The following is a 23364-nucleotide window of genomic DNA, read 5'->3' on the forward strand; positions in this document are numbered from 1 at the left end:
CCCATTTCTTTATTGGATTATTTGTTCTTTGGGTGTTGAGTTTGATAAGTTCTTTGTAGATTTTGGATACTAACCCTTTATCTGATATGTCATTTGTGAATATCTTCTCCCATTCTCTCAGTTGTCTTTTGGTTTTGTTGACTGTTTCCTTTGCTGTGTAAAAGCTTTTGATCTGGATGAAGTCCCAGTAGTTCATTTTTGCCCTTGCTTCCCTTGCCTTTGGCAATGTTTCTAGGAAGAAGTTGCTGCAGCTGAGATCGAAGAGGTTGCTGCCTGTGTTCTTTTCAAGGATTTGGATGGATTCCTCTCTCACATTGAGGCCTTTCATCTATTTTGAGTCTATTTTTGTGTGTGGTATAAGGAAATGGTCCAGTTTCATTCTTCTGCATGTGGCTGTCCAATTTTCCCACCACCATTTGTTGAAGAAAATGTCCTTTTCCCATTGGAATTCTTTCCTGCTTTGTCATAGATTAGTTGACCACAGAGTTGAGGGTCCATTTTGGGCTCTCTATTCTGTTCCATTGATCTATTTGTCTGTTTTTGTGCCAGTACCATACTGTCTTGATGATTACAGCTTTGTAATGGAGCTTGAAGTCTGGAATTGTGATGCTGCCAACTTTGTTTTTCTTTTTCAACATTCCTCTATTTGGGGTCTTTGCTGGATCCATATAAATTTTAGGCCCCGCTCTGTTCCTGACCTTAGGGGGAAAGCTCTCAGTTTTTCACTATTGAGAATGATATTTGCTGTGGGTTTTTCATAGATGGCTTTTCTGATATTGAGGTATATAACCTCTATCCCAACACCATGAAGACTTTTAATCAAGAAGGGATGCTGTACTTCGTCATGCTTTTTCAGCATCTATTAAGAGTATCATATGGTTCATGTTCCTTTTTTAATTAATATATTGTATCACATTGATTGATTTGTGGATCTTGAACCAACCTTGCAGCCCAGGAATGATCCTGCTTGGTCATGGTGAATAATCCTTTTAATGTACTGTTGGATCCTATTAGCTAGTGTTTTGGTGAGAATTTTTGCATCTGTGTTCATCAGGAATATTGTTCTGTAATTCTTTTTGATGGGATCTTTGTTTGGTTTGGTGATCAAGATAATGCTGACATCATAAAATGAGTTTGACAGTTTTCCTTCAATTTCTATCTTTTGAAACAGTTTCAGAAGAATAATATTAATTCTTCCTTAAATGTTTGGTAGATTTCCCTGGGAGGTTGTCTGGTCCTGGGCTCTTACTTTTTGGGAGATTTTTGATGACTGCTTTAAATCTCCTTATTGGTTATGGGTCTATTCAGGTTTTCTATTTCTTCCTGATTCAGTTTTAGTAGTTTATATGTCTCTGGAAGTGCATCCATTTCTTCCAGATTGTCAAATTTGCTGGTGTATAGTTGCTCATAATATGTTCTTATAACTCTTTGTATTTCTTTGGTGTTGGTTGTTATCTCTCCTCTTTCATTCATGATTTTATTAATTTGGGTCCTTTCTCTTTTCTTTTTGATAAGTGTGGCCAGGGGGTTATTAATCTTATTAATTCTTTCAAAGAACCAGCTCCTAGTTTCATTGATTTGTTCTATTGTTCTTTTGGTTTCTATTTCATTGATTTCTGCTCTGATTATTATTTCTCTTCTCCTGCTGGGTTTAGACTTTCTCTGCTGTTCTTTGCTGTTCTTTCTCTAGCTCCTTTAGGTGTAGGATTAGGTTATGTACTTGAGACCTTTCTTGTTTCTTGAGAAAAGTTTGTATTGCTATATACTTTCTTCTCAGGACCGCCTTTGCTGTGTGATTTTTTTTTTTTAAGATTTTATTTATTTATTTGACAGAGAAATCACAAGTAGGCAGAGAGGCAGGCAGAGTGAGAGAGGAGGAAGCAGGCTCCCCACCGAGCGGAGAGCCCGATGTGGGGCTCGATCCCAGGACCCTGAGATCATGACCCGAGCCGAAGGCAGCAGCTTAACCCACTGAGCCACCCAGGCGCCCCTTTGCTGTGTGATTTTTAACAGTTGTGTTTTCATTTTCACTTGTTTCCATGAATTTTTTAATTCTTCTTTAATTTCCTGGTTGACCCATTCATGCTTTAGTAAGATGCTCTTTAGCCTCCTTGTATTTGAGTTCTTTCCAACTTTCCTCTTGTGGTTGAGTTCTAATTTCAGAGCATTGTGGTCTTAAGATATCCAGGGAATGATCCAAGTCTTTTAGTACCGGTTAAGACCTGATTTGTGACCCAGGATGTGATCTATTCTGAAGAATGTTTCATGTGCACTAGAAAAGAATGTCTATTCTGTTGCTTTGGGATGGAATGTTCTAAATATATCTGTGATGTCCATCTGGTCCAGTGTGTCATTTAAAGTCTTTATTTCCTTGTTGATCTTTTGTTTGTTTATATGATCTGTCCATTTCATCAAGGGGGTTGTTAAAGTCTCCTACTATTATTGTATTCTTGTTGATATGTTTCTTTGATTTTGTTTTTTTTTAAAGATTTTATTTATTTATTTGACAGAGAGAGATCACAGGTAGGTAGAGAGGCTGGCAGAGAGAGAGAGAGAGAGAGAGAGAGAGAGAGAGGGAAGCAGGCTCCCCGCTGAGCAGAGAGCCCAATGTGGGACTTGATCCCAGGACCCTGAGATCATGACCTGAGCCGAAGGCAGTGGCTTAACCCACTGAGCCACCCAGGCGCCCCTTTTTGATTTTGTTATTAATTGGTTTATATAATTGACTGCTCCCAGGTTAGGGGCATAGATATTGAAAATTGTTAGATCTTTTTGTTGTACAGACTCTTTAAGTATGATATAGTGTCCTTCCTCATCTCTTATTATAGTCTTTGTCTTAAAATCTAAGTTATTTGATATAAGGATTGCCACTCCAGCTTTCTTTTGCTGTCTATTAGCATGGTAAATTGTTTTCCACTCCCTCACTTTAAATATGGAGGTTTCTTTGGGTCTAAAATGAGTTTCTTGCAGACATCATATCAAGGGGTCTTGTTTTTTATCCATTCTGATACCCTGTGTCTTTTGATTGGGGCATTTAGACCATTTACATTCAGGGTAGCTATTGAATTATATGAATTTAGTGCCATTGTATCAACTGTAAGGTGACTGTTACTGTATATTGTCTATGTTCCTATCTGGTCTGTTACTTTTAGGCTCTCTCTTTGCTTAGAGAACCCTTTTCAATATTTCCAGTAGGGCTGGTTTGGTGTTTGCAAATTCTTTTAGTTTTTGTTTGTCCTGGAAGATTTTTATTTCTCCTTTTTTTTTTTTTTTTAAGATTTTATTTTATTTATTTGACAGAGAGAGATCACAAGTAGGCAGAGAGGCAGAGAGAGAGAGGAGGAAGCAGGCTCCCCGCTGAGCAGAGAGCCCGATGTGGGACTCGATCCCAGGACCCTGAGATCATGACCCGAGCCGAAGGCAGTGGCTCAACCCACTGAGCCACCCAGGCGCCCCTTTATCTCTCCTTCTATTTTCAATGACAACCTAGCTGGATATAATATTCTTGGCTTCATATTTTTCTCATTTAGTGCTCTGAATATATCATGCCAGTCTTTTCTGACCTGTCAGGTCTCTGTCGATAAGTCTGCTGCCAATCTAATATTTCTACCATTGTATGTTTAAGACCTCTTGTCCCAAGGTGTTTTCTTGGGACAGGATTTTCTCTTTGTCACTGAGACTTTAAGTTTTACTATTAGATGACAGGGTGTGGACCTATTTTTATTGATTTTGAGGGAGGTTCTCTGTGCCTCCTGGATTTTGATGCTTGTTCCCTTTGCCAAATTAGGGAAATTCTCTCCTATAATTCGTTCCTTTATACCTTCTGCCCCTCTCTCTCTTTTTTCTTCTGGGATCCCAATTATTTTAATATTGTTTTGTCTTATAGTGTCACTTATCTCTTCAATTCTCTCCTTGTGGTCCAGTAGTTGTTTATCTCTCTTTTTCTCAGCTTCTTTATTTTCCATCATTTGGTCTTCTATATCACTAATTCTCTCTTCTGCCTAATTTATCCTAGCAGTAAGAGCCTCCATTTTTTATTGTACCTCATTAATAGTTTTTTAAATTTCAACTTGGTTAGATTTTAGTCCTTCTATTTCTGCAGAAAGGATTTTATTTCTCCAGAAAGTGATTCTCTAGTATCTTCCATGCCTTTTTCGAGCCCAGCTAGCACCTTGACAGTTGTCATTCTGAACTCTAGATCTGACATCTTACTAATGTCCATATTGATTAGGTCCCTAGCCTTCGTTACTGCCTCTTGTTCTTTTTTTTTGAGGTGAGTTTTCTGCCTTGTCATTTTATTCAGATAAGAATAGATGAGTCAGAGAATAAAATGCTAAAAGGGTAACAATGGCCCCAGAAAAATATACACTAACCAAATTGGAAGAAACCTTGGAAGAGAAAAAAGGAGGGGGGGAAAAAAAATATATATATATATATAATATTACTATAATATAATATATATACTACTATATACGATAATATATATTCTACTATATTATAATATAGTCTATATTATTTTATAGTCTATTGTATATATATATACAATAGACTGGTGAATAGAACAGAACCACACACTTGATTTTGGGTGTGTTTTGGTCTGCTAAAAGAAACTGACTCCCAAAATTTTAAAGAATGAAAAACATAGGGGCACCTGGGTAGCTCAGTGTGTTAAGCCTCTGCCTTCAGTTCTGGTCAAATTCTCAGGATCCTGGGATCAAGACCCACATTGGGCTCTCTGCTCAGCAGGGAGCCTGCTCCCCGGACCCCGCCTCTCTGCCTACTTGTGATATCTGTCTGTCAAATAAATAAATAAAATCTTTGAAAGAAAGAAAGAAAGAAAAACTTATATATACACACACAAATAAGGGTAAACACTATGAAGGGATGGAATATGAGTGTAAAGATGAAAATTTTAAAAGATTCTAAAAAAGGAATTGATAAGTTGGTTGAAAAAAGAAAAAAAAAGGAAAAAATGTGATCATGCTGGAGACTAGAACAAAGCCATGCACTTGATTTAGGGTGTATTTTTTACTTGTTAGAAGAAGAAACTGTATCCCAACATTTTAAAGAAAGAAAAACCTATATGTATACAAAAAATAAGGCTAAATACAATGAAGGGATAGAATATGAGTATAACAATGAAAATTTTTAAAGATTTTAAAAAAGGTATTGATAAGATAAATAGTTAAAAATGTCAAAATAGGAAAGAGGAAAAAATTTTTAAATAGAATAAGAAAAAATAAATTTTTAAAAATTTAACTTTGAAAGACTAAAGAATCATGGGGGGAAAAGCTATGAATTCCATATGCTGTATTCCCATATTTCTAACATTTTGCAGTTCTCATTGATTGGTAAACTTGGTCTTGGCTGGGTGTTCTTGCTGATATTCTGCAGGAGGGGCCTGCTGCAGTGATTCTCAAATGGCTTTGCCCAAGGCGGAATTGCACCACCCTTTGCCAGGGGCCATGCTAAGTAATCTGCTCAGGTTAGCTTTCAGAAGCTTTTGTTCCCTGAAGGCTTTCCATAGAGCTCTGGAGTACGGGAATGAAAATGGCAGCCTTGCTGTCTCCATAGGAGCTAAGAGCTCAGCCCCACTCCTCAGTGCACCCTCAGAGAAAAGCTATCAATTCCTCCCATCTCCCTGGTCTCCCACCATGCTCCAAGCTCACCTGGCCTGTGACCGAGCATTTCTGTCTCTGGCACACCACCCCGTTTGGAGTCTCCAAACCCAGAAGATTCCTGCCACCACTGCTCCTCCCAGAGGATCAAGGTGAGTTTCCTGGATCTGCCAACTGTGGGATCCCTGCTCGAAGAGCAGTGGCCCAACTGTGCCTCGGATCACAGTTTAAGGTAAACCCAAGCTGAGAGCTCACTCCTCAGCTTTGTCTCTGCAGCAGGCTTCCTGGCTCTGATACCTGGGAGCTCTTCCACCCTCAGACACCCTGGATCCTTCTGTGACCCTGTGGGTCCTGATACCACACTGTCCCCAGGAGGGCTCCACCCCCTGCTTAGCCTCTGAAGCAACATCCCTCAGTGAAGCAGACTTGTAAAAGTTCTGATTTTGTGCTCCACTGCTCCACCACTTGCAGGGAGCCTGCCACTTCCCCAGTGGTCTATCTTCCCCTATGTTGCCTCAGATTCCCTTCTCTGCACATCCTACCTTCTGGAAAGTGTTTGATTTCTGTTCCTAGAATTGCTGCTCATTGCACTACTGGGTATTTACCCCAAAGATACAGATGTAGTGAAAAGAAGGACCATCAGTACCCCCATGTTCATAGCAGCAATGGCCACAGTCACCAAACTGTGAAAAGAACCAAGATGCCTTTCAACAGACAAATGGATAAGGAAGATGTGGTCCATATACACTATGGAGTATTATGCCTCCATCAGAAAGGATGATTACCCAACTTTTGTAGCAACATGGACAGGACTGGAAAAGATTATGCTGAGTGAAATAAGTCAAGCAGAGAGATTCAATTATCATATGGTTTCACTTATTTGTGGAGCATAAGAAATAACATGGAGGACATGGGGAGACAGAGAGGAGAAGAGAGTTGGGGGAAATTGGAGAGGGAGATGATCCACGAGAGACTGGGGACTCTGAAAAACAATCTGAGGGTTTTGGAGGGGTGGGGATGGGAGGTTAGGGGAGCCTGGTGGTGGGTATTATGGAGGGCATGTATTGCATGGAGTACTGGGTGTGGTGCATAAACAATGAATTCTGGAACACTGAATAAAAATTATTAAAAAAAATTTTTTTTAAAAAGAATTGCTGCTCTTCTTCTCTTTGATCTCCTGATGAATATGTAGGTGTTCAGAATGGGTTTGATAACTATCTAGCTGAACTCCTGAGACCCAATGATATTAGGTCTTCTACCCCTCCACCATCTTGTTCCTCCTCCAATCTGGGTTTTGTTCTTTAAAAAAAGTGAGCCACAAGAGGAGGTGGCCACAAAAGTGGAGTCACCTGGTGGCCCCTGCAAAAGAAGCCTCTAGTCCTTTGGGGGAGGTTGTGAAGGATGCTTCTAGAGTCTGGTCATGACTATCAGAGGTTCTAAGCAGCAAGGATGGGACTTTTCTTCCCAGAGAGGCCCTCATGGAGCAGTTAGGGATTATTCTAGGTTATTAGCTTCATAATCTGCCTCCCTGCCCTCTCCAAGAATCCATGAGCCTCTCAATATTCTTATCACATGTCTTTGCTAAAACTAGCTAGTGTGGATCCTGTTGTTTGCAACTAAGAGCCTTGGAACATACAGGGAGAAAGGGGCTTATTCAAGAGACAGCAATGAGACCATCTGGTAGAGAAGAGGAATGAACAGGGAGATGAGGTTAGAAGGCTTTGTTAGGCTTAACAGGTGATTTAAACAGAGGATACATAATCTATGGTTGCATGTAGAGAGTCACAGACAGGATGGTGGGGATCAGGGATGGGGGTGCTGTGATTGTCTGGGCAGGAGGTGACCATAGACAGGCCAGGATGGGGGTGAGAAGAGGATCAGAAGTGGGTGAATTTGGAAACACTTTGAAAGTACAGCCAGTGAGATTTGCTGATGAATGTATGGGAGAGAGACAGACAGAGCAACAGAGACAAAGAAAGGGAGAAAAAGAGGGAAAGTGAGAGAGGTCAAGGGTGACTTGATGGTTGTAATGAAACCTCAATTCATCAAAGAAAAAGGAGAACAATACTGGAGAAGGTCATCATGAACAGTCTCTATAATCACAGGTATAAACTATTTTGCACATTTCATGTACCACTGTCATCCCTATTTACTATGGTGTGTTTGGGGACAATTCATGCAAACCCATCATCTTTATCCTGGAACCCCCAAAACCCTCCATGTGTCCCCTAAGATTCCAATAAAGGCCTCCATCATGCTCCAATTTCTTCAAAAACATCTGCCCCTTTATTTGGTGCCCCTTACAAGGAAAATAGGGCCTGGACTCAGGGAAACTCCCCCACGCACACACCACCAACTCCACAGGCTCTGAGGACTTAGCAGTCCAGGAGTCTCTTTCGAAAAGTCTTCCAGGCTCCATGCTCTAGCCTCCTTTCTGTTTCTCTCTCACATTCAATCTCCCATCTGTCGCCTCCTGGCCACTGCCCACCTGGCCTCCCCAGTCCTGCCCAAACCCTGCCTGCAAATTCTAAATTCAGATGGTGCAGTTGCTTCACTTATATAAACTGAGATTTTCCCTCCAGCCAATCCAGTGGTTCGTGGGTTTTGCTTGCTTTACAATTTCCTGGGGAACTCTCAAGATACCAGTGTCTGAGCCGCAGCCCCCAAGATTCCCCTGGTATTAATGATTACACTCTATCAGGAGTTCTCAAACTTTAATGGCCATTGGATTCAGCTGGAAGTCTTGCTAACACATAAATTGCTGGATTCTACCCCCAGAATTGCTGATTCGATTCTGGGCATTTCTGACCAGTTCCAAGGTGAAGCTGATGCTTCCAGTCCAAGGACCATGCTTTGAGAACCACTGCTCTACACCAAGAGGTGGTTAAAGCTCTTGCTCCTGAGAGTGTGACTTACAGACATTGACATCACCTTGGGACAGCATTAGAAATGCAGAATCTCAGGCCCTGTCCCTGACCTATGAATCAGAAATATGCATTTTAACAAAATCCTCAGGCGATTTGTATACATTTTATAAGTTTAAAAAGCATTGAGTTCAATACCAGTTCTGCCTGTTATCAACTGTGAGATTTGGAAGTGTCTTCTGGAAGTCTCAGTTTCCTCATCTATAAAATGGTGGTAATAATAATCACTACCTTTTAGGATCATAATAAGCATTAAATAAGTTAGTATAACAATGCTTGTGTAAGTATATAATGCAATTATAGACAGTGTTTGGCATAGGATATGCACCAAATAAATGTTTGCTGTCTTTGTTATTATTATTGTCATCTCTTGCCAGCTCCCCAAGTGTTTCTAATATGCAGCCAAAGATGAGAAACACCGAATAAACCTAAAACTTGCCCCTTGGGGCCCCAGGAACCATATAGATGTAGATAAAAGTGTGAAAACAGACTGAAATGGAGATACAGACAAAAAGCTAGGGATCAGAGCCCAAAAACAGCAGCAAAGCGCTACAGACTGCAACCCAAGAAATCAAAAGCTGAACCCAATGGGGGAGACTGAGACTTCAAGAGAATCACACACACAGAAAAGAAGTAGCAACTATTTCCATAGCCAGAAATCAGAGGCAAAGCTAGGTGAGGTTGACTTCCCTCCTTGGATCAACTATCCATCTATACATCCATCTCTCCACCCATCCATCCACATATCCATCCACCCATCCATCCACCATCTGTTCCAATCCATGGCCCAGTCTTGCCTCCCCTCTCCCTGCCATGTCCTATCTCTTCAGCCCATCCATCCAACAGGTAGGACCACAGGTCCAGTCCTGATCCTGGTGACACCCTCAAGAGCCCAGAAACCTGGGAAGATGCTGTTATATTGTGAGGATCTCATCACCAGGCATCCAAGAGAATGTGCCACCACCTTTGCAAATCTCCCACATGGGGGTTGAGAAGGCAAGCTCTGAAATCAGGCAGACCAGACGTTAAATAGGACTCCACCACTTGCCAGTTTCATGGCTTGAAACAGATGACTTTACTTCTCTGTGCCTCAGTTTCCTCATCTGGAAAGTGGGACACTTTTTTTTTTAAAGATTTTATTATTTATTTGATAGAGATCACAAGTAGGCAGAGAAGCAGGCAGAGAGAGAGAGGAGGAAGCAGTCTCCCTGCTGAGCAGAGAGCCCGATGTGGGGCTCGATCCCAGGACCTTGGGATCATGATCTGAGCCAAAGGCAGAGGCTTTAACCCACTGAGTCACCAAGGCGCCCCGGGACACATTTTTAAAATATATATACACATTTTTATAATACACATTTAAATATATATACACATATATATTTAATATAAAATATTGAATATAATATATTCGATATTTTAATTTTATTAATAATATTTATATATTAATAAAATATTGATATTATATAAAATTAATAACATTTATTATTAATATTTAAATATCAAATTTTAATACTATTTAAATATTTAATATATTTAGTATACAATGAAATATATATACACATTTTATATATACACATTTAAAAATATATATATATGTATACATATATATAAATATAATATCACTCTCACTCACACATTGTCCTAAATATATATATAAATATACATATTTATATGTATATATAAAAATATAATATCACTCTCACTCACCCATTGTCCTAAATATATTTGCATATGTATATATACATATATAAATACATATACATTTATACATATATATAAATACATATATACGTATATATACATATATATATGTATATACACATATATATGCATATGTATATATACATACATACATACATATATATGTACACATATATGTGTATATGTATATAAATACACATATATATGTGTATATATCACTCTCACTCACCCATTGTCCTAAATATATTTATATATGTATATATACATATATATATACATATACATATATATAAATACATATATGTATATAAATACATATATATGTGTACATCACTCTCACTCACCCATTGTCCTAAATATATTTATATATGTATATATACATATATAAATACATATATGTTATATAAATACATATATATGTATATAAAATCACATATATATGTATACATATATATAAATACACATATATGTGTACATCACTCACTCACCCATTGTCCTAAATATATAAATATATTTATATATTTAGGACAATGGGTGAGTGAGAGTGATGTACACATATATGTGTATTTTTATACATATATACATATATTTATATACATGTATATTTATAATTTATATACATATATAATTTTAATATATGTATTATATATTATTTATATACATATAAAAATACATATATATTTATTATGTATTGTATGTATTGTATTATATTATATGTATTATGTATAATATGTATTATATATATTATTTATATACATATATATAAATACATACATATATATATATTTAAGACAATGGGTGAGTGAGAGTGAGAGAGAGTATCTGAAGCAGACTGCACTGAGTGCAGAGCCCACCCAGGACCCCTCAGTTGTCTTCAGGGCTTCTGAGAGCCCTTGGGTGAGGTCTGGACTGTGGACCTCAGAGCAGGGAAGGGACTTAAGAGGCACCAGGATGTTTCAGACCTGCACAGAAGAGAGAGGCAAGAGGTGGGGAGGAGGATATAGAAAAGGCTGAGGAGGAGATGGAGGTCCTCTGGGATTGGGATCTGGGCTTGGAATCTGAGGTTCTGCAGCAAAAGTCAAAAGCTGGTGGAGCCAGTCCACCTCCTCTACCCTTAGGTGACCCTAAGTGCCCCTTTCTGTCCATGTCCCACCTTCTTCCCTTGAGGATGCACCCCTGTTTTCTCCCATGGTCTCCCCCACCCTGATGCTGCAGTAGGGGTCCTGAAAGACACATCAGAGAACCCAAGGTGGTGGTGGAAGTGGGGCTGAGACCCCACTCAGGGTCCCCTGATGCAGCTCTTCCCACCCCCACCAGGAACCCATGCCCTTTATTCCATCACCCAACCCTACCCAGACCACCCAGGACAAGTCTGGCCATTTTCAGGACCACTGCAAAGCAAGAAAGGCAAATTGCAGAAAAATGTATTCCATATGATTGACACCGCTTTTGTAAAAGTAACAAGAATATGTGCGACAAACCTGCATGTGCTATTAGTATAAGGAAAGCTGCGAGTTAACAATGCTTATCTTTGGGGGTTCGAGTTGTAAAGGGAGGGGTGGAGAGGGATGTAAGAAAGAAAGAGGAATCATTTAAGCTGAATGGAAAAATACTCCTGGGATCAATTTTTTTCTTCTAGTACATTTCTTTATCAACTTAAATTTTTTTATTTTAAAATACTAAAAACTTACAAGAAGTTGTAAAAATACTGCAGAGGAGTTCCCCATATCCATCCTTACATAACGATAGCACACTTTCAAACTAGGAAACTGACATTGTCACAATACAATTAACTAGATTACACACCTTACTGGGACTTAAGCTTTCGAATACGTTCATTTCTTTTTGTCTGTCTTTGTGTAGGATTCAGTGACATTTCATCACATGTATAAACACCACAATCAAAATACAGAATTGTCTCCTCTCCCCAAAGAAACACCCAAGGGCCATGCCTTTACAGTCACACCATCCCTCTGCTGTTACCCTCCTGACCTGTTCTTCATCTCTATAATTTTGTCATTGCAAGAATGTGATATAAATGGAATCATATATCATGTAACCTTTTGAGACTGGCTTTTTTCACTTAGCACAATGTCCTTAAAAGCCATCCAACTAAAAGTTCAAAAAAAAAAAAAAAAAGAGCCATCCAACTTGTCTGTCTCACTAGTTCCTTTTTTTTTTTTTTATTGCTGAGTACTATTCCATTGTACAGAGTGCCAATAATGGGATATTTAACTATTCACCTGTTGAAGGACATGTGGATCATTCCTAGCTTGAGGTTACTACAATTACTAATATTAAATGGTTTAGCTAGTACCAATAATGTACTGGGCTATTAAAAGTATCATAAGGAACACCTGGTTGGCTTAGTCAAAAGACTATGCAACTCTTTTTTTTTTTTTTTTTTTTTTTTTAAAGATTTTATTTTTTTATTTGACAGAGAGAGATCACAAGTAGGCAGAGAGGCAGGCAGAGAGAGAGAGGAGGAAGCAGGCTCCCTGTGGAGCAGAGAGCCTGATGCGGGACTCGATCCCAGGACCCTGAGATCATGACCTGAGCCGAAGGCAGTGGCTTAACCCACTGAGCCACCCAGGCGCCCAAGACTATGCAACTCTTGATCTCAGAGTGATAATTTCAAGCCCCGTATTGGGCATGGAGCCTACTTTTTTAAAAGTTTCATGAATATTTGTATCAGATTTTTGTGTCAACACATTTTTATTCCCCCAGGGTAAAATGTCCCTGAGTATGATTAAGGAATCATGCAGTTTAAGTGTATGTTTAACTTTTTAAGAAACTGCCAATTGTTTTCTAGAGTGGCTGCACCATTTTGCACTCCCACCAGCAACATAGGAGAGTTCGTTTCTTTGAATCCTCACCAGCATTTGGTCTAATCAGTATTATTCTAATTAGCTATACTAATAGGTGTATAGTGGTTGTTCATCATTTAATCTGCATTTCCCTAGTGGTAAGCAATACTGACATCTTTTCTTGTATTTATATCCCATCTGAATATTCTTTTTAGTGAAATGTCAATGTCCTTTGCCAATTTTCTAATTGGATTTTTGGATTTTTTAATTGATGAGTTTGAGAGTTCTTTTTATGATTGATTGATTTTCAGAGAGAGAGAGTGAGCATAAGCAAAAGGGAGAGAATCTCAAGCAGACTCTGCATTGAGGATGGAGCCCTAGATGGGGCTCAATCCCACAGCCCTGAAATCACCACCTAAGCTGAAACCAAGAGTCAGATGCTTAACCAGCTGCATCATCTAGGTGTCCCCTTGAGAGTTTGTTTGTTTGTTTTTAAGATTTTATTTATTTATTTGACAGACAGAGATCACAAGTAGGCAGAGAGGCAGGCAGAGAGAGGGGAGAGCAGGCTCCCTGCTGAGCAGAGAGCCCAATGTGGGGCTTGATCCCAGGACCCTGAGATCATGACCTGAGCCGAAGGCAGAGGCTTAACCCACTGAGCCACCCAGGTGCCCCCCCTTGAGAGTTTTTAAAATTCTTCTAGATATCAGTCCTTGTCAGATATATGGTTTGCTAATACTTCCTTCCAGTCAGTTACTTATTTTCCTGTGCTGTTAACAGAGTCTTTCACAGAGCAAGTCTTTAATTTTTATAAAGTCCAATTGATCCTTTTTGTTTTTTAAAAAATTAAAGGATTTTTAAAAGATTTTATTTATTTATTTGAGAGAGAAACAGTGAGAGCGAGCATGAGAGGTAAGAAGGCCAGAGGGAGAAGCAGACTGCCCATGGAGCAGGGAGCCTGATGCGGGACTCGATCCCAGGACTCTGGGATCATGACCTGAGCTGAAGGCAGTCGCTTAGCCAACTGAGCCACCTAGGTGCCTGAAGATTAAAGGATTTTTTTGAAGGTTTATGCTTTGATTGTCAAGTCTAAGAATTCTGTCTAACCTACATATAGACCATTTACATTTAATGTAATTTTTTAAAGATTTTATTTATTTATTTATTGAGAAAGAGTGTGTATGAGCAGGTGGGGGAGGGACAGAGGGAAAGAGTATGAGAGAAACTCAAACAGCCTCCACCCTCAGCACAGAGCCTGACAGAGAGCTTGATCTCATGACCCTGAGGTTATGACCTGAGCTGAAATCAAGAGTCAGACACTTAACAAACTGAGCCACGCAGGCACCCTCTACATTTAATGTAATTGTTAATATGGTAGGACTGAAGTCTGCCATTGCATTTTTCTCTTCTTTTTAATTTTATTTCCTTTTCTTTTGCTTTCTCCTGCCTTCCTGTGAATCACCTGAACATTTTTTAGTGTTTCATTTTGCTTTATCAAGAGCGATTTTGCATATATTTCTTTGTGTAGGTTTTTGGGTTTTTTTTTTTTTTAGCTGTTGCTCTAGGATTTCACTATACATATAAATATAGCTTATCATGGAATTTTACTATTGACATTTTACCCTTCAAATGAAGTGCAGAAATATTACTATTTAGGTCCCTTTACCCTCTCTGCTTTATAAATACATAAGTATCTTAACTATCTTTTTAAATGCATGGAGAATAATATCAGACAGTAGTATACTTTGCTTTCAAACATCCAACATTATTTTTAAAACTTCCAAGGAAGACAGTCTATTATATTTACCTACATACTTACCCATTCTATATGCCTGCCTTCGTTTCTGATATTCTAGGTTTCCTTTGGTTTTCATTATCTTTCTGTTTAAAGAATGTCCATAATTCTTTTAATACATGTCTGCTGATAACAAGTTTTCTCAGTTTTCTTCACTTAAAAATGTCTTTATTTCACCTTCTTTCCTGAAGAGTATTTTCACTGGATAAAGAAGTCTGGGTTGACAGTTCTTTTCTTTCAGGATTTGAAAAAATGTGCCACTTTCTCCTGGCCTCCATGGATTCTGAAGAGAAATCTGCTGTCAGTCAAATTATTGTTCCCCTATAAAATGTAATTTGTCACTTCTCTTTGATTTCTTTCTTCCTTTTTATAAGATTTTATTTATTTATGACAGAGAGAGATAGCGAGAGAGGGAACACAAGCACGGGGGAGCTGGAGAGGGAGAAGCAGGCTCACCACTGAGCAAAGAGCCCAATATGGGGCTCAATCCCAGGACGCTGGGATCATGATCTGAGCCAAAGGCAGATGCTTAACAATTGAGCCACCCAGGCATCCCTTTTTCTCTTTCTTTTTTCTTCCTTCCTTCCTTCCTTCCTTCCTTCCTTCCTTTCTTTCTTTCTTTCTTTCTTCTTTCTTTTTCCTTCCTTCCTTCCTTCCTCTCTTTCTTCTCTTCCTTTTTTCTTTCTTTCTCTTTCTTTCTTACTTTCTTTTTTTCTTCCTCCCTTCCTTTCTTTTCTTCCTTTTTTCTTTCTTTCTTTCCCTTTCTTTTTCCTTCCTTCCTTCTTCTCTTCCTTTTCTTCCTTTTTTCTTCCTTTCTTTCCCTTTCTTTTTCCTTCCTTCCTTCTCTCCCTTCTCTTCCTTTTTTCTTTTTCTTTCTCTTTTCTTTATTTCCTTCCTTACTTCTTCTCTTTCCTTTTTTCTTTTTCTCTTCTTTCTTTCTCTTTCTGTTCTTCTTCCTTCCTCTCTTTCTTCTCTTCCTTTTTTCTTCTTTCTCTTTCTTTTTTCTTTCTCTTTCTTTCTTTCCTTCTTCTCTTTCTTTTCTTCCTTTTCTCTTTCTTTCTTTCTTTCTTTTTTTTCTTTTTCTTTTCTTCCTTCTTTCTTCCTTCCTTCCTTTCCTCCCCTCTTTCTCAAATTCCAAGAAGGCTTTATTATATACAGAGGGGAGGGGTTCAGTCCTTCTTGACTATTGCTTTCCTTGTGACTCCTGGGACATTGTTCAGCTCCTCTCTTTCTCTTGGCATAGATGTGTGTCTCCACCCTTTTCTTGATGGACTTAAGACAGGCTTGTCCTTGGAGACCTTGCACAGCTCTATGGCACGTCAGGCATAAAGGGCAAAGCCACTCATCTCTCCAATCACGTCCTGCTCGAACATGGTGTGCTTCGTGGTGCGCCCGCAGCGATGGCCGCGCCTCGGCTTGCTCATGTTCTTACTCACCTTGCGACCGTTGTTGCGGCCCCTGCCGTAGGGCAGCGCGCAAAGTTGGGGCTGCTGCTCCTCTCTGGCTCCTGCGGCAGAACGCCAGTTACTGCTAAGATTCTTTGTCCTTAGGTTTCAGAAGCTTGATTACGATGTGCCTGGATATGGCTTTCTTCACTTTATCCTATTTGGGATTTACTCAGCTTCTTGAATCTGTAGACTACCTAAGGGTAATTTACCAGGTATCCAGTATTTCGGCCATTATTTCTTCAAATATTTTTTTCACATCAAAGTTTCTTTCTGCCTTTCTCCTGGAACTTCAGTAATATGAATATTACATCTTTTGTCATTGTCCTCAAAGTCCCTGAAGCTCCTTTCGTCTCAATAGAGACAAAAAAAAAAAAAAATCTACTTCTCTTCGTGTAGACTTCAATCTGTTTACTCTCTGTTATTCAGACTGGATAATTTTTCTTTTCTTTTTTAAGATATTTATTTATTTGAGAGTGAGAGAGAAAGAGCACGAGTGGGGGAGGGGCAGAGGAAGAGAGCGTCTCAAGCAGACTCCCCACTGAGCAGGCAGCCCTAGTTCAGGGCTGGATCTCACAACCCTGAAATCATGACCTGAGCTAAAGGCAGCCACTTAACCAGCTGAGCCAGGCAGGCTCCCCAGAGTGGATAATTTCTATTGGCCTATTATCAAGATCACCAACTCTTTCCTCTCTCATCTCCATTCTTCCATGGAGAATGAGTTTATTCCAGTGAATTTTATTTCATTTACTGTATTTTCAGTTCTAAGTTCTTCATCTGGTTCTCTATGTTTTCTAAGATATATATTTTGAGGGGGGAGGGGCAGAGGGAGAAAGAGAGAGAGAGAGAAACTCTTAAGCTGGCTCCATGCTCAGCCCAGCATGGAGCCTGACAAGGGGCTTGATCTCACAACCCTGAGATCATGACCTGAGCCAAAATCAAGAGTTGGATGCTTAACCAAATGAGCCACCCAGTTGCCCCTGAGACTCTATATGTTTTAATTTGTTTCAAGAGGGTTCATGAGTGCTCCTTGAAGCATTTTTACAAGTTCCTTTAAAATTCTTGTCAGATAATTCCAGTATCTGTGTCATCTTGGTGTTGGCATCAACTTATTGGCTTTTCCCATTCTATTTAAGATTTTCTTGATTCTTGAAATATTGAGTATAATGAATTATTTTCTATTATACCCTGGATGTTTAGGATATTATGAAACTATAATTCCATTTTAAAAGTGTTACTGCCAAGGCAATAATCAGAGCTCTGTTTGCACATCCCCAGTACCAGTCACCTTGCACAGTGGCTGAATCACAATTTTTGTAGTTTTGGATAATTTGTTGTACAGTTATTGTAAGAAGAGAGAGAAAGATATAGAGACAGAGAGATCTACTTGTATATAGAAGGGGAGATTGTCTATGTATGAATATATGTGTGCATATATAATTATTTTATGCTCTGGGCCCTAGAGGTATGCGAGCAATGGAGTAAAATGGATTTGAGGCTCTTGGTGGGGTCGGGATTAATGGTGACAGGACCCCAACCACAGTTTGGGGGAATGGAGAGCTGGGCTGGATGTCTGAGATGGCTATTCACGTGGCTGACAGTTGATGGCTAGTGAGGATGGGAGAATGGTGGTCATCCTTCTCACATGGCAGCTACCCTTCCCCCTGAGTGAGAGTCTCAAGAGAACCAACTAAGCCTCCCTTTTCTGACTTAGTCTCAGAGGTCATACAGCACCTCTGGTTACACACAAGCTACTACTCAAGAGAACCAACTAAGCCTCCCTTTTCTGACTTAGTCTCAGAGGTCATACAGCACCTCTGGTTACACACAAGCTACTAAGGCCAGCCCAGATCCAAGGGAAGGGCACAGAATCACTTCAAAGTCTTTGAAGACATGTTTTAAAGCTATCACAACCTTCCTTCCAGCTACGAAGTATTTACATTCTTGCCACATGCAGAATTCGCTCTTCCTACAACCTTGGAATTCTCATCTATTTTGCAGCAGACTCATAGTCAAGGTCCACAAGCCTCATCATCTACATCAGAGCCAGGTGTTGCGGAGGTGCCATGATTGCCGGAAAACTAGAACTTTGGAGCACTTCCGGAGCGAGGGAAGTGGTTGCAACTATTTGGGAAACCAGTGGATGAATTATTTAGGACTGCACTGCCTGTTATGGTAGCCATCAGCTACATACACCAATTAAATTTCAATTAAAGAAAAATGAGGAGTACCTGGTTGTCTCAATCAGTTGGGCATCAGACTATTGATTTGGGCTGAGGACAACACCTCCAGATTGTGGGATGGAGCCCTGTCTTGGGGTCCGTCCTCCAGTTGGCTTGAGATTCTTTCTCCCTCTCCGCCTGCCCCTCCCCATGCTCACATGCACACACTCTCTCAAATAAATAAATAAATAAATAAATAAACCTTTTGATTAATTAATAAACAAAAATGGGAAAACCTGAAAATTCAATTTCTCTATTGCACTAGCTAAATTTTAAGCACTGGATAGCTCCATGTGGCTAGTGGTTACTGTACTGGACAGTATGGACATAGAACCCTTCCAACCTTGCAGAAAGTTCTACAGTATAGTGCTAACTAGACAATAGAAGTTCAGGTTTACTCTGTGCCCCAGAAATCCACTCTGAATATATATCTTAATTTGGGTCTACCAAAAGCGTGCCCTGAGCCAAGGGACAGGTGGTTTATTTGGGAGGTATCCCCAAGAAACACAGGTGAGCAGAGAAATTGGGACCAGAGGAGAAAAAAATCCAAAAATGGCACAGAGTCTAGACCTCACTGAGGCAAGTGAGGCACCAGGGCACCTGCCTGAACCTGAGAGAGAGTGCCTCCTTGAGGTTCACACCCCCGCCACCTTTCTTCCCCACCCTTGTCCCAGCCCCTGAAGGGCAACTGCTGTGAGCCACTAGGGCTCATGCCCACCAGGCAGGGACCCTCTAAGGACTCAAGGAGTCATGCAGAACACGGCTTTGAATCAACCCACTGAGGAAAAGAGAAGCAAAAGTATTTATTCGCTGGCTCCCACCCCTCTCTGGGTGAAAGATTGCCCCGGGGAAGTAATCCAGGCGCTCCAGTCTGTACGGCAGGCAGACGGGAGAAAGACCTCAGATGGAGAAGAAAGATACAGGCATATGATGTGGGAAGGTGTCAGGGTGTTCATGAACTGCCCACCAGAGCTACAAGTGAGTGAAAAAAATGAGCTGAGGTGATATGGTGGCGGGTGCTATGGCAGGTCCTAGAAGACCTCCCATGGAGGGGATGTGTACAAGCCTTCGAGTGATAGGGAGCCGGAAGACTACCTAAGCGCCCATCACTGGGGGAGTAGATAAGTGAATGTGCTGTGGGCACACCATGGGCTACAATGCAGCAGTTAGGAGAACCTGGTGTATGCCACCAGAGATCTCCAGAACATAAGTTTAAAAAAAAAAAAAAATGGGAAGAGATAGAATGAAATTTATAGCACAATCCCATTTATGCAGATTGGGAAGTACATATACACACACAAAATCACAAATGATAAAGACACATCTTCCCAGCTATATATCAAGTGCCTTAAAGTGGGTGCCTGTGGGTGGGGGGGTGGGAGTGAAGATCGGGTACAGGAAGTGGGGGGAAAACCCTAGAGAATCTTTCATGGGCCAATTGCAATTCTGTGTTATGATCTGAAGAGGATGATTAATAACTCTCTGCACCTAAAGGCCAAGAAAAAAAAAATAAGGGAATGAAAAACATAAAGTGCCCACACATCAAAGCAATTCCCTACCTGCTACACAATTATTATTACCGTGGGGGGTGATGATAACAAAGCAACCAGACTCCATCTGCCTTCTGGAAGCCCTCCTCACTGCCTTCTCCCCAAGCAGCCCCTCCATTCCCCAGCAAGTTCTCTTACCCCCCAGCGAATGAGGAGCTCTCTACCCTTTCCTGCTACCCAGAGGGAGAGACAGGAGAACTGGCTGGCTATGACTCCCACAGGTTCTCACCTTCTTCTCTGGGTGTACATAGAGCAGGGGGTAAGCACATGAGACTCCGTTCAAACCCCAGCTCTGCCATTAGCCAGCTGTGGGACCTTAAGCAAGTCATTTTTCCTTCCTGTGCCTCCATTTTCTAGCTGGTGAAATGGGAACAAGCCTAAAAGTAACAACTCACAGGAATGTTCAGAGCATAAAATGAGTTCCCAGAACTAGCTCAAACCAATGGGGGAAGCTCCCTCTCTTGCATCCCTGCAGCCTCACCACTCATGCTCTGCCCCAGTCCCTGCCCTGCTGTGACCTGCCTTGGCCTCAATCGGTGGATTCCCAAAATTCCAGGAACTCCTAAATTAGGTCAGGAACTCCTTAGGCTTCATCCTGGGATTGAATTTCAGTTTCTCTTTCCTTCCTTTCTGGGCTCATCTGGCCCCACCCAAACCTGTGAGCTCACCTTGCGGCTTCCAGAAAAGACTGTCACCCCCTGCTCCCTTTCTCCTGCAGCTGACTTTTTTTGTGCCTCATTCTCCTCCCATGAGCTGTCAGAAAGCGGCACACCTGACTCTGTACCTGGCCCCACCCACTCCCGCCTTTCAAGTCATTGTGAAAATCACAATTTCCATTTGCCTTTTCGCTTTACACACATCAGCCAGGACTGCTCGCTTAACCTGCCTAAAAAACGGAGCCATGCAGTCAGGGAAGCAGTTGCGATATGACCATGGCCATGGTGTGGGTCCTGCTGCTGGTAACTGCAGGGCTGAGCATGGCCACAGCTGGCCCCGTCCCCACTTCTAAGCCCACCACAACCTGGAAGGGCTGTGACATTGGCAGGTTCAAATCTCTGTCACCACGGGAGCTGGAGGCCTTCAAGATGGCCAAGGATGCTTTGGTGAGTCCCTATGATTATGGATTAACCTCTACTCCTCTTGCTTTGGCCCAGGTGCCAACTGGCTACAGTGGGCTAACCTCTATATCCTCCTGCAATGGGCTAGCCTCTGTCCTTTCTGCTGTGCATTAAACTCAAGCCCTCCTTCGAGGTCAGCCTCCATCCTTGCTGCTATGAGCTAGCCTCCATCCTTGCTGCTATGAGCTAGCCTCCAGCCTTCCTACTGTGGGCTAAACCTCTGCTCTTACTCTCTAGGAAAATTCACTAAAAAACTGGAGTTGCAGCTCCCGCCTCTTCCCTAGAAACCGGGACCTGAGACAGCTGCAGGTGAGTTGGAAGTGAGGCCATACTTGCCCTCACCTGGCCCCTCTCCCTCATTCTTTAAGTGGCTCCTTGCCTCCTTTATCTCACCTGTCCTCCCCTCTGTCTGGTCTCCCCTCGCCTGTCCTGTGCCACCCCCCCACAGCCCTGCCACACCCCCACCCCCCATCCTTCCTCAACTGCTACCTTGACCCTATCCCTCCCTTGGGTCCCTTTCCCATCCAAGTACTAACCAGGCCCCACCCTGCTTAGCTTCCGAGATCAGACAAGATTGGGTGTGTTCACGGTGGTATGGCTATAGACTCTTAAGTTCCTTTCTATCACCTCTTTGCCTCTCCCCACATCCCTCTTTCACCTGTCCCCATCACTCTTACCTAATTCCTTCTCATTTCTCCCTTCTCCCTCCAGGTTCTAACTCCCACGCAAGCCCCTTGCCCTGGCCAGCTTGTCACTGTCTAGTTTCAATGCCGATTCCCTCTGCCCCTCTCACCTGACCTCCCCACCACTGATTCTCCCTTGTGTCCCCCATCGTCTTTCTTCCACTGCCTTTTCCCAGAGTCTGCGCCTCCTTCCTTCACCTTGGTCACCTGTGCAGCCAGCAGCACCCCCTCCCCTTGCTTCCCTAACCTGTCTGTTCACCCATCCCCTTCCCATCTCTCCGAACTTCTGTGACCCCCATGAGCCACATTTCACTTGTCCCACCTCAGTCTTTCTCCTGTATCTTCCCTTAGGTCTCTGCCTCACCTCTATCCTTCATCTGCATCCTTCTGCATGTGTTTCCTTCTCCTGCCTCCTTTTTACCTGACCCATCACCTATACCCATCCTCTGTCACCTATCACCTGCCCTCTTTCCCTGCACTCCTGACCTGCCCCCACATAACTGGGTCTTCTTGCCTCCGCTTCCTTACGTTTCCACCTTGTCTGTTCTTTCTCACCTCTCCTCAGGTGTGGGAGCGCCCCGTGGCCTTGGAGGCTGAGCTGACCTTGACCCTAAAGGTCCTGGAGACCATGGCTGATAGGTCCCAGGGGAGCATCCTGGACCAGCCCCTTCACACTCTGCGCCACATCCACTCTGAGCTCCAGGCCTGTGTGAGTGCTCGGGGCACCTGGGTCCTCTCTGTGGAGTCTGGGCATAGGGGACATCACCCCTCTGCCCCAGGCCCCACCTCATACACCACCCTCCTCTGCCCACAGGTCAAGGCTCAGCCCACAGTAGGCCCCCATCCCCAGGGCCGCCTCCACCACTGGCTGCACCGGCTTCATGAAGCCTCAAAGAAGGTGAGTGACTCAAGAGGGGGATGGATGCCCAGGCCCTGAGTGAGGGAGGAGGTGGACACCTGGGAAATGGCAAATATGTCTCCTTTCTCAGGAATCACAAGGCTGCCTCGAGGCCTCTGTCCTGTTCAACCTCTTCCGTCTCCTCAAAAAGGACCTGGAATGTGTCGCCAGTGGAGACCTGTGTGTCTGAGGACCTGGACCCACCCCCAGCCCATCTGGGACCCCAGACCTTAAGTGATACACTAAGCCCCAGCCCTGCCTTAAGTTATTTCCTCTCCCCCTTTATTTATGAAGCTGGAGTGCTGACCCAAAAGAAATGTTTGTTTTTCTACTTTTATACAATATGCACAAGTAAACAGGAAGGAATTGGAACCTTCTGTGATAAGTGAGTCCTTGGGTACGTGTAGAATTGTGAGTCTGCGACTGAGTGTGGGTGTCTGGGAGGTGGAGGTAAAATGTGTAACCGGCTGTGTATATTTATGTGTGCCTGATTTCCGTGACCATGTGCATGTATGCATGTAAGTGAGTGTCTGCCTGAACCTGGGTCTGACTGTAGGTGCCTAATAGCAAGTTCGTGCCCACATGTACGCCGTTCTGTGAACA

At 42.0% G+C, this 23364-nt stretch overlaps 1 protein-coding gene across 1 annotated transcript; it reads left to right on the forward strand.

Annotated features, from left to right (window-relative positions):
• The first annotated feature begins 20750 nt into the window (after positions 1–20750).
• On the forward strand, positions 20751–23133 carry LOC309852479 (interferon lambda-1-like). The gene is made up of 5 exons (XM_082709162.1): positions 20751–21165; positions 21418–21489; positions 22429–22572; positions 22678–22761; positions 22853–23133. Exons 1-5 carry the CDS (start codon positions 20989–20991, stop codon positions 22949–22951), a joined length of 576 nt encoding a protein of 191 aa, XP_082565288.1. The 5' UTR covers positions 20751–20988; the 3' UTR covers positions 22952–23133.
• Positions 23134–23364: the final 231 nt, after the last annotated feature.

The sequence above is a fragment of the Mustela nivalis genome (genome assembly GCF_964662115.1).
Source record: "Mustela nivalis genome assembly, chromosome: 18".
Lineage (NCBI taxonomy): Eukaryota > Metazoa > Chordata > Mammalia > Carnivora > Mustelidae > Mustela > Mustela nivalis.

Bases quoted from the DNA above. Each gene is read 5' to 3' on its own strand.
- LOC309852479 (XM_082709162.1), top strand. From the start codon at position 20,989: ATGACCATGGCCATGGTGTGGGTCCTGCTGCTGGTAACTGCAGGGCTG. The intron at 21,166-21,417 runs GTGAGTCCCTAT...CTTACTCTCTAG, and splicing joins AGATGGCCAAGGATGCTTTG to GAAAATTCACTAAAAAACTG. The intron at 22,762-22,852 runs GTGAGTGACTCA...CTCCTTTCTCAG, and splicing joins TTCATGAAGCCTCAAAGAAG to GAATCACAAGGCTGCCTCGA.